The 12,214-nt window shown below is 46.6% G+C and overlaps 1 protein-coding gene across 1 annotated transcript in view; it reads right to left on the minus strand.

Moving 5' to 3' along the window:
* LOC122925724 (transient receptor potential cation channel subfamily M member 7-like) overlaps positions 1 to 12,214 on the minus strand; it is a 204,020-nt gene that overhangs the window by 60,506 nt on the left and 131,300 nt on the right. Inside the window, 1 exon segment of the mRNA XM_044277070.1 lies at positions 8,879 to 9,053. Within this exon segment, the coding sequence (XP_044133005.1) occupies positions 8,879 to 9,053 (175 nt within the window).

Genomic DNA, 12,214 nt, shown 5'->3' on the forward strand with positions numbered 1-12,214 from the left:
ACTTGAATCCAATAGAACATCTCTGGAGAGACCTGATAGTTGTTCACCAATGGTCACCATCCAACTGGACAATGCTTGAGAAATTTGGCAGAGAAGAATGGCAGAAAATCGCCAAGTCCAGATGTGCAAACCTTGTAGCATCATACCCAAGAAGATTGGAGACTGTAATTTATTGCCAAAGGTGCTTTTTTATTCATATGTTTGGCTAATTTCATCGTCACTCACCTTAGAAGATTGGGAGGAGCTGGTCTATCTAGCTATCAAGCTATTCCATTTTCTTGTCTAGTTGACTGCTTTGACGTATTAGACCCAAACTTTTCTGAGTAATAATATTCTCACACAGGCTTCGTTACATCATGGCCTCAGCTCTATTCCACTACTGATCATCATTCCTTCCCCTCTCCTCTGATGACAGTTAGAGACCTGACCTTTTGTAGATAGGACAAGATATGCTATGCTCCTACTTCCTAAATAGGCCTTTTCCCTACCATATGATTAAAATTTGGAGGATGGAGCTATTCCTACTTTTTGGAGACACCAACTCTTTCTGAGTTCATCTCACTTTTACCCCATCTCTTACCACCAATTGAAGCACAGTTAAGGCCCTTCACACGACCGTATATTTTCAGTCCACGTACGATCTGCAATTTTTGCAGATTGCCAGTGGACCCATTCATATCTATGGGACCGCAAAAATGCAGACAGCACATGGATTTCTGCTATCCGCATCTGTGCGGCTGAGCCACAAATTATAGAACATGTCGTGTTCTTGTCATTTTTGGGGACAAGAATAGGCATTTTTTCAAGCTCACAGGATACATTTGACCACTTAACAGTCTTTGCTGACATGCAATAGATCCCTTTGGCAATGCTATACACTTGGTTCCACAATGTACTCCTGGCCAAATTAGTTTTGTTCTCTTTTGTTTTTCTTTTTACTCTTTTTTGTTATTTCCCATGTATTGCATTTGGAATTTGATTGCATCCAGATTTCAGATGCATTTGTGCTGTAATGCATGTTGTTTGCCTGACAGACCTGAACATATGGTCTGTCTCCCAAGGCTTTGTTATTTGAAAAACTTTGTAAAAATAATTGAACAAGAAAAGCGCAATGCACATGGACCTCATCCATAATTTGCAGATCTGTGATTTGCGGACAGAAAAATGCATATGATCACATGGATGCCCCCTTATTGTGATGTCCCTTAAGCTTAGCTCAACTGACCAGTCTGAGACATAACTAGAGAAGATATTACTCTTGAGGAAAATTCCAAAAGGAACTAATTTCTTTGATGTATTCTAAATTGATACAATCAGCAATCCCTTAAAATATCATGGCCTATCATGGTCTTTGTCAGAAGACGAAGTTAAAATGGTCTGAAGACTACCATGGGTTTCTCAAAATGCATTTGATTACAAGAGTCATCTTTTAAACTGAATTGTAGATGGTAATACAAAACACCTCAATAGTCCTCAATAAAATGTAGCCACTGTGTTCCCCGTTATGCTGGAAATCCTCTAGCCTACCGGGTTCATCTTGGATCTTTGGTAACGACCTGAACTATAGAATAATCATGTAAATTATCCCACACTGTAAAACTCCATAGAAAAGCAATGCCAGAATTGCAGGGTTTTTTTTACACCACAATCTTCATCAGATGCCCAAATCAGACCCCCAATCTTAGAGCATAAATCTTCATCAAACCTCAGATCAGACTAGCAATCTTCAACAGACTTCACATCAGAACCCCAATCTTCGTCAGACCTCCATTCTTCATTAGACCCTCAGTCTTCATCAGACACACAAATCAGACTTCCAATCTTCATCACACCACAGATCAGACCCCCAAACATCAGACATCAGATCAGACCCCCAAATCAGACACCCAATCTTCATCAGACCTCAGATCAGACAAAAAAAGAAATAAAATAACTTAACTCTCTTGCTCCAGACAGCATTGCCATGCGGGAGATCCAGACCACTCTTTCTGCAGTGCTGCACTGTGACCTGATGTCGCATATGCAACGGACGGCGACTGCGGGTCTGGGGGTTCTTTTTAAGAAGATGGTTTTCATAACGCCAGTTGTATTTCAGCAATGAGGACATAGAGTCCCCTTTTTGTGTTGTGATGGTAACCCAGATATAGGAATGCCAGAGCAATGTAGGGTGTCCTACAATGCCCCTATCACTGTGAAAGGTGCACCACAATTATATGCAACTGACAACACTGGCTAATCCCTCAAGCTGATTTTAAGAACTGAGACTTGAGCTAATGTATTCCTGTCAGGAACACATCGGAGCCCTTTTGCACTGCCGTCAAGGTACCTCAGTGTGGCATGGGTTCCTACACCTACGTTGTGTGAACACGGTATGAGAGGTGCTAAGATACAACTTACAGCCAAGCTTCCACATACCTCCATAGTGATATCACTCAGGTAATGGGAGAGATGATAAGGCTGTAAGCCCCACCTATAACAGGCCATGTGCAACAGAATTCTACCAGCAGTACGCAATGGCACATTCTAAACATATCAAGAAAAATAACTGAAATAAAGTGTCACGGCTGGCGGTGGGGAAAACCCCCAGCCGTGCGGTGCCAGGAGAAGGTAGGGTTACCACTTGGCCGGGACCACAGAGTTAGGGAGCAGGTCACCTCCTATAGCGTCCCTTACGCTGACCCTGTCTCCTGTCTGTATGAGCCGACCTTGGTGGTAGGAGGGCTCATACGCCGGAACCTAAGAGTCCCTACAAGCCCTCAAGTCGGCCCTGAACTAGGGGACAGAGTAAGACGACCTGCTCCTCCTAGACACGGAGGAGCAGGAGTCTCAACGGCCAAGCAACACAGGGGGAACATCAACAGACATATGGAAATGACAGGTAAGTGAGACTAGTCCTGCACTTACCTGCCACAGACACACAAACCTGGAACCCATGAACCAGTGCTGATGTCCACAGCAACATAAAGGACACAGCACACACCAGACATACAAGGGAAACCAGGATACCATAAGCTGCACTAACAAGATAACCCCACACACACCTAGATAACACCAAGAAACATAGAAATTCCCAACACAGGTTTTATGACCAGAAGGATGGTCCTCACCAGGCAGATGGAGGAGACAGGAGGCTGCTCCAGCCAGCATGGCTGAGAGCAACCTACTGAGCCCAGCCAGGGACTGAGGCTTTATAGGCCAAGAGGCCCCACCCAACGATCAGCACACACCCAGTGAAGTCACACACACTGGGAAGGGAGTTAACCCTTCCAGCAACACAGAAGGGAAACTCACATAAAGGGGAAAGCACACAACCTCACTCACCTGTCTCCGACGGCAACGGCATGCGTGGCAACCGTGTCCTCCAGAACAGCCAACAGGCCGAGACACTTCCACAGCATGCAAACATCGCCAGACGTTGCCGCGGACAACCGCAGGTGAAGGGAGGAGTCCAGGTGCATATAAAACATCACCTCGTGCACAACAAACACAAAGTGCACACAGACATACAAACGGGCATTCACACAAAACCCGTTGCCAAGGGCAACCGCACGCACACTTGTTGTCCGCGGCAACCGCACCTGAGGCAAACAACTAAGTGCCCCAGCTGCGGTTGACGAACTCCCAAACCGCGGGCAACAGCATGCGGCACCCAAGGAGTCACGACCATGACCAAGGGTCGTGACACTCCCTCCCCTCAAAGCCCCCCCCAACCGAAAAGGGAGGCTGGTGGGACCAAACAACAGGGAGGGGGGGGAGGGGCAATGCCTGGTAACCACCAGTGTCTCCCTCCAGAACTGCCGCCAACGGACCTGGACCGTACACAACAGTCCCAGGTCGCCAGCCCACAGAGCAGACTGGAAGAGAGAACACTGGAGGCACTGCCAGATAGATGCCCGTATCTCCCCCCGGAACTGCCGCCAACAGACCTGGACCGTACACAACAGTCCCCAGGTCGCCAGCCAACAAAGCAGTCCGGAGGAGGAACACAGGACACCAGACCGATGCCCGTATCTCCCCCCAGAACTGCCGCCAACAGACCTGGACCGTACACAACAGTCCCCAGGTCGCCAGCCAACAAAGCAGTCTGGAGGAGGAAAACAGGACACCGCGTCCAACTCAGGAGGACGTTCCTACTCCAGGTCGCTGCCAGCAGACACTCCCCAACCAGCACACCTGCCGGAACACCAAAGGAATGCTGCCAGCAGACGACCAGAGATAGGAACCCTGAGAGGGACGAGGGGTCACCAACACGGACACGGTTAGCAAGGTGGCGGGGAAAAGCCACCAACCGCGCCGTTAACGGTGAACCCCGTAACGCTCTCCCTCCGGAGAACGCGCATGCACCCCAACGGTCAATGGATGCATGCTTCACCCTCTTACGAAGGACGTGCACACCAAAACACGATGCCAAGGGCAACCGCACGCATGCCTGTTATTCGCGGCAACCGCACCTGAGGCAAACCACTAAGTGCCCCCAGCTGCGGTTGCGACAACACCAGACCGCGGATAACTGCATGCGGCTCCCAAGGAGTCACGACCATGACCAGGGGTCGTGACACTCCTTCCCCTCAAAGCCCCCCCCAACCGAAAAGGGAAGCTGGTGGGACCAAACAACAGGGAGGGGGGAGGGGCAATGCCTGATAACCACCAGTGTCTCCCTCCAGAGCTGCCGCCAACGGACCTGGACCGTACACAACAGTCCCAGGTCGCCAGCCAACAGAGCAGACTGGAAGAGAGAACACTGGAGGCACTGCCAGATAGATGCCCGTATCTCCCCCCGGAACTGCCGCCAACAGACCTGGACCGTACACAACAGTCCCCAGGTCGCCAGCCAACAAAGCAGTCCGGAGGAGGAACACAGGACACCAGACCGATGCCCGTATCTCCCCCCAGAACTGCCGCCAACAGACCTGGACCGTACACAACAGTCCCCAGGTCGCCAGCCAACAAAGCAGTCTGGAGGAGGAAAACAGGACACCGCGTCCAACTCAGGAGGACGTTCCTACTCCAGGTCGCTGCCAGCAGACACTCCCCAACCAGCACACCTGCCGGAACACCAAAGGAATGCTGCCAGCAGACGACCAGAGATAGGAACCCTGAGAGGGACGAGGGGTCACCAACACGGACACGGTTAGCAAGGTGGCGGGGAAAAGCCACCAACCGCGCCGTTAACGGTGAACCCCGTAACGCTCTCCCTCCGGAGAACGCGCATGCACCCCAACGGTCAATGGATGCATGCTTCACCCTCTTACGAAGGACGTGCACACCAAAACACGATGCCAAGGGCAACCGCACGCATGCCTGTTATTCGCGGCAACCGCACCTGAGGCAAACCACTAAGTGCCCCCAGCTGCGGTTGCGACAACACCAGACCGCGGATAACTGCATGCGGCTCCCAAGGAGTCACGACCATGACCAGGGGTCGTGACATAAAGTGGCCTAAATGGGAGGAAATGCTCAAAAACCCCAAACACTGTAGCATGTTTATAACTGGGGGAACAATTCATCCGCATGTGATCCGTTGCTAACGGCAATCCCCAGCAAAAATGCATACAATGGAGGATGTCGGCAGTGGACCACATGTACCACAGAAAGTTGCATATCATTGTGGTGCACCTTTTGCAGTGATTTATGTATTTTTATATTCGCATCCACACATTATCCCATCTTGTGTAGGATGCTTTTGTGGTGCATATGGTCCGCTGCCCACATCCTCCATTGTATGCATTTTTGCTGGGGATTGCCGTTACCAACGGATCACATGCAGAGGAATTGCTCCCCCAGTTCTAAATATGCTACAGTGTTTGGGGTTTTTGAGCATTTCCTCCCATTTAGGCCACGTTATTTCAGTTATTTTTCTTGATATGTTTAGAATGTGCCATTGCGTACTTAAGAGGCAAACCGCCTTCGACTTGTGCTTACAGTATGCTTCAAGGGTACCCAAGGCAAGTGAAAGTGCTGCATAAGACTATATACTTTTACTAACTGATATAGCAACGGCTACCACAAGGTCACTGCCCGTATGAGTAGAGTGTCTTACAACGGTTTCCCTCTTCGGTATAACCACAGAAACAAAAGGTGTGCACTAAGCGCTTATTCCTGGCTTTGCTTTGAATATACTGAGCTCTTAGTACCAAAGAAAGCGCGGGGGTGGCTTTACTGCGTTATCCCACCACTATGCAATGAAACGCCCACAGATAGAAGGGTGGCTTTATCCTATATTCCCTTCACCTTTGTCATCTTGATAGCTAAAACAGGTAGCTAAACATTCATGTCCATAAGGCGAGGCCTAAAGCCTTAGGACATACTAAACAAGGGGGAGTGACCGGTTTCCTCCCATAACTCCCTGAGGAGTATTTCCTCCAAACACACAGATTAGCAGCGGGTTACCCTTGACAGTGTTAGATCTGCTGTAGACTTACCATTTGGTCCTCCCCGTGCAGCAACAATACAATACCATATATTACCTAAGCTATGTAGCTAACACAAGGCAAAAAACAGGACCATTAGTACTTTTGAGTCCTCAGAGGCAGTCCATATGAGTAATGAAGCAAAACGCTAACTATCTGACTAGTAATATAAAGTCCAGAGTCCATTTAGAGTGCAAAAGAGGTCACATTGTTGTCCCCGTAACAGGGATTATACAATGGGCTAAAGTGCTTGAACGTTGCTGAAACTTTAAAACGTTAGTGCAAAAATATCACAGTAGGAATCACAGAGAGCTCAGGTATACGTTTGAGTCTTTTCTTTAGGTGCAGGCTTGTAATGTTGCAAAACTGGAACATATAATGCAAAAAGTCATTTGTAATCCACATAAGGTAGTAGGTAGTTCTCACAGTGGGTAGTTTTCCTTACAGCACGAGGTCTCCTCCGGATTGAAGTCTTCCTTCTGGGTCCAATACTTAAGGGCGCAAAAGTCCTTCTTTAAGCTGTGCGACATCCTCATCGCTGTCACTGCTAGCTCTGGTGCTCTCTGCAGCTGTAACGCCAGCAGAAGCTTCATCTGCGATCTCCTGGTGGCTTTCTGTGGCAGAACGTGGAACTGCAGAATCACCTTCCTCTTGAGGATCCTCTGTAAGCCTTGGCTTTTTCCTGGTAGGTGACAGATTCTCCTGATAGAAAGAAAGGATAGACCCTTGGTCTATCATAGCAAGGAGCTCCGGATTTTTGGGTGGTTCCGGAGTGCATCGAGCAGTATCAGTGGACTACTCCTTTTTTTCGCACACTTCAGGGCAGTGATCCTGTTTGGTGGGCTCAGACTGAACAGCATCAGTAGTAGTAGGCCCTGAGATTTCTGTAGTGGCAGTGATAATGGCCACAGGCTGTCTCTTTTCTGGCTCTGCTACTCCAGTAGTCAGGGGCAACTGTGGTAAAATTTGTCTGGCAGATGGCCTGCTGCTCCCTACCGGAGGGACTGGGAGTCTTCTTCGCTGTTGCTGCAGCAGTTGAAAGTCCCTAGTAGCAATGACAATGGCCACAGGGCAGTCCTTCTCTGACTCCATTAATGTAATAGTTAGAGGCATGATGCACGTGGCTGCAGCTGCTGATGGTGGATCACTGCAGTCCAAGTGGTTGCTATCTTCGCTGTCAGACATTGCTTTTGATAGCCTATACCAGACTAGAGGGGTTAATGTAGGCTAGGTTTCAATTTAAGTGCGCGCTGCTATGGGCAACGGCGGCAGAATTGGTGCATGGCTCCTTTAAGAGTCGCTGCAACTGCACAGTTTTGGGGAGTATAATGCTCTGGCAGGCAGATAATAGTCCCAAACAGTCTTTAGCAAGGTTATTTTCCCCAGCAGTACTCACTCAGAACTCTGGACGTTGCTTCTCAGGGTCCAGGGAAGAAGGAACTGCATTTGCCCTTTTCAAAGATGGCTGCTGCTTCACTTCCTGTGAGGGCAAAGTCGATTTCCTTGTCCCTTTGGGAACTTATATTTAGCACTTTGGTTCCTCTGTGGAGGCTGGGCTGGATTTTCCCACTTTAAGGTACTTTCACATTATCGGCAGGGGAGTCTGTCATGCTGTTCCAGCGGGTGAACAGCCTGTCGGATCCGTCCTGCCACTAGTTCACGTGTGCCCCTGGACTGCTGCACCATTCCCATTGATTATAATGGGGGCGGAGTTCCGACGGCAGCACAGCAGCACACGGCGAGAGGCAGTCGGACTAAAAGTACTCCCCTGCCGCTAGTGTGAAACTAGCCTAAGATAAGGGCGTTACTTTGCTTTCTGGACTGGTAGAAGAAGCTGGGTCATCACAGTTAAAAATGGCTGATTAACCCCTCGGATGCCGGCGCACACAGATTTGTGCCTGCCGCTCCGCGGTAAGTTTGATAAAGTCACTTTAAAGGGGTTTTCTGTCCATAACGCAATTCACCTTTTACCAGTAAACAAATCCATAACCGAAATTTGCTTATCTCTACTAAAAACAATATTATAGGATTTACTGAATATTTTGATTATGCAATGACAGCTTTGCTTCAGGGTTCATTCACACTTAAGTATGACAATACAGATCAAATACAAATGTGCACTACATCTGATTTTCTGCTTTTCACCAGTATTTGCTTTCATTTTTTGGATGAAGGATCAACTATTTTTATGCTTATGTGAACTATGCAAACGCGGAACATTGATTTTGAAATTCAAAGCTTTGGCTTTTATGGACTCAAAATGTATCCATATGAATCTGTTGGAACATACTGTATATTGAAAAGGTACTGTATCATGCACATAAAAAAATGAAATTGGTATAAAACCATATAAATGCAATGTAAAAAATAGAATTATTGCACATCCATTATATTTAAATATAAATGAACCCCTATTCCTACACATCAAAGACTGCGCATGTGTCTGTGTGTAATTGTGCTCAACTTACGATCTATTTCGTATGCAAACATTTCACCATAGGTCATCCAGTACGGACGAAATACTGCAGCTTTAGCAAGGGACCAGGATGGTTCTTCATTAGGATAAAGGATTGCCTGTTTTGGCACACCGAAGCAGATCACTACTATTCCCATGATGATCACAACGTAAAACATTCTTGATAGCTAAAATAAAGAATAGATTATTTCTTAACAAACCTAATAGTGGCAAAGTGCAATGTGCTGCACTACATATGTTGTGGTTAAGACTGCTTTCACATCCGTGTTGAAAATACCGTTCGGGACTTCCATCACAGAATTCGTCATGCAGGACTTTTTTCTCACAAATGGAAACCAAATGGATCCCATTATAGTCAATGGGATCTGTTAAGCTCCGCTTGTGTCAGTTATTTGCCGAAACCAGCACTTCCATTATTTTTGTTCTTTTGCTCCTATAAAGGAGCAGAAGAACGGAAATAATAGCGGTGATGTGAAAGAAGCCTAAGTGATAATAATTCCTCATATTAATTGTGATCATTGCTTAACTTTAATTAGTTTTATTTGCTCTAAATAAGGGTTCATGTACACAAACATATTTTTCCTTCCCTTGTCCATTCTGTTGTTTTTGTGGCCCGTATGCGGAACCACTCACTTTAATGGGGCCGCAGAAAAACAGAAATGACTCCGTGTCCATATTTCCGCATGGCCATTCCGCAAAAAAATAGAACACATCCTATTATTGTCCGCATTACAGACAAGGACTGTTCTACTAGCGGGGCGTTCTGTTCCGCAAACTGCGGAATGCACATGGCCGGTATCCATGTTTTTCGGATCCGCAACTTGTGGACTGCAAAACAATACTGGTCATGTGCATGAGCCCTAAATGTGTTCTCTTTTTCAATCAATTAAATAACTGAAATGAAATCCGGGATTATTTGGAGAATTAGGAGAGTGGACCTACTAGGGTAGGGTTATTCAAGTACTTTTTGCAAAGGTCCACATACCTAGGCCTTCTGTCGAGTGAAGGTCAGAGCCAGAAAAAAATGTAAGGAGGGACAACACCAGTGAGACATTGAGCGTTGTGGCAGTTTGTTTTTTCTTACAATAACATGCCTTACACACCTCTAATTCCGCCCAATTTCCTCTGGTTCATCCACACAGTAATGGTGCTCCCTTAGTTCCTTCTCACACAGTAAGGATACTCCATTAGCACCCCAACACAGTAAGGGCTCATGCACACAGCTGTGTTTTGCAATCCGCAAATCGCAGATTCACAAAACAGACATCTCGGTACAGTACATGCCAGCATTTATTTTTTATTTCTGTAGACAAGTCCTAGCCTTGTCTGCAAAACTGACAAGAATAGGACATCTATTTTTATTTTAATTTTTTCTTGCCGGACCGCAGGACAGATGTGCAGATGCGGCCAGTGCATGGTGTGCTGTTCGCATCTTTTGCGGCCTCATTGAAATTAATGGGTCCACATCTGATCCGCACAAAATGTGGATCAGATGCAGTCAGAAACTACAGTCGTGAGCATGGTGCCTAATTATGTTCCCTTAGTTCACTTCACAATAGTGATATCACTTAGTACCCCCTTGACAGTAATGATGTCCCATCGCACAGTATGATGCCCTTTTCGTGCCCCCACTCAGTAAGATGCCTTCTTAGTGCCTCCCCACACAGTATGATTCCCCCCATTAGTACCCCCACACATTATGATGTCCCAAATGCCACTTCACAGTAGGATGTCTCCTAAATGCCCTCCCCACAGCAGGGTGATCCCTTGGTGCCCACACACAGTATGATGCTCCTTTAATGCCAGTAAGGCAGTATGATGCTCCCTTAGTGTCTCCCCACACATGTTGATGCCCTCTCAGTGCCCCATACCAGTATAATGCCCCAAAGTTCATCCCTTGCAGAAGGATGGTCCCTAAGTGCCCCTCAGAGTAGGATGATACCCTTAAGTGTCCCACACACAGAATGATGTCTCTTTAAGTGGCCCCCACACAGTGATTCCCCCTTAAATGCCCCACACAGTGATGTCCCCTTAAAGGGGTTTTTCAAGATTTTTATACTGATGATCTTTTTGTATGGCCTATAAATGGGCCATACAAAAAAATACAGAGAAAAACTGTTCCATGTAAAATGCCCTCAAAAGACAAGGGGCACTGCCTCCGACTGGAGAAGAAAAAATTCAGTCTCCAGAAGCGTCAAATCTTCTTTACTGTAAGAACTGTAAATCTGTGGAATAGACTTCCTCAGGACGTGGTCACAGCAGGAACAGTGGACAGTTTCAAAAAGGGTTTAGACGAATTCTTAAAAGTAAACAACATTAATGCTTATGAAAACGTGTAGAAATCTGAGTCTCACTTTCTTCTGGGATTTGTGTCCCCACCTATCCCTTAATTGAACTTGATGGACTTATGTATTTTTTCAACCGTATGTAACTATGTAACTATCTGATTGGTGGGGGCCAACATCCAGGATCCCAACAGATCAGCTGTTTGAGAAGGCAGCGGCGCTCCTGTGAGCACCACAGCCTACTCTACTCACCACAGCCTACTCTCTGCTTTTCCTAGGTCGCGTGGCCTATGAGTTATAATAAACTGAGAGTGAAAATGGGTAAAATAAATAAGTTCAGAAGCGAAGTGAAATGGTGCCAAGATATTGGAAATAACAAAATAATAAGATGGGAATTAATCTATAGGTTCAGGATATTACATCGCTTGTATTACACGCCTCTCTCTCTTTCTCGGTTTTATACCAATGTATCAGACGAATGTCGTAGGTGTCAAACTCATCGAGCGAGCTTCATACACCTTATCTGGACATGTCCTTTGATCCAGAGTTTCTGGACCAATGTCTTTTCAGAGCTCCGAAGGTGCTCTTCATTTAATTACGATGTAGATATCACTACTGCTGTATTAGGGGCTTCCTTATTGGATGGGCAGGGACGAGCAAATTTGTTCTGGAGGAAGGCATTGTTGTTGGCAAGGGTAGTAATTGCTAGGAACTGGGGTGCAAAGGGTCTTCTGTTGGTATCTGTGTGGCACCAACTCGTTGATAAAGTTAAGAAATACGAGAAACTTGCTATTTATAATAAGAGCCATAAAATTAAGTGGGATAGAACCTGGTCGACATGGACATAAGGTCCTGACCACCGTGGATGTGCTCCCAGACTACGAGGGTGGGTGGCGGGCGGGGGGAATAGGCTTAAACTGTTTTTTCTGGTACTTCTTTGGATACTAATCCTGTATTTATGTTGGACAACTGAGCAAATGGTTAATATTTCGTGCATTTCTGTAACATTATGCTCAGACATTAGTGATATATCCTACTGATGT

This window comes from Bufo gargarizans, chromosome 2, assembly GCF_014858855.1.
Source record: "Bufo gargarizans isolate SCDJY-AF-19 chromosome 2, ASM1485885v1, whole genome shotgun sequence".
In the NCBI taxonomy this organism is placed as follows: domain Eukaryota; kingdom Metazoa; phylum Chordata; class Amphibia; order Anura; family Bufonidae; genus Bufo; species Bufo gargarizans.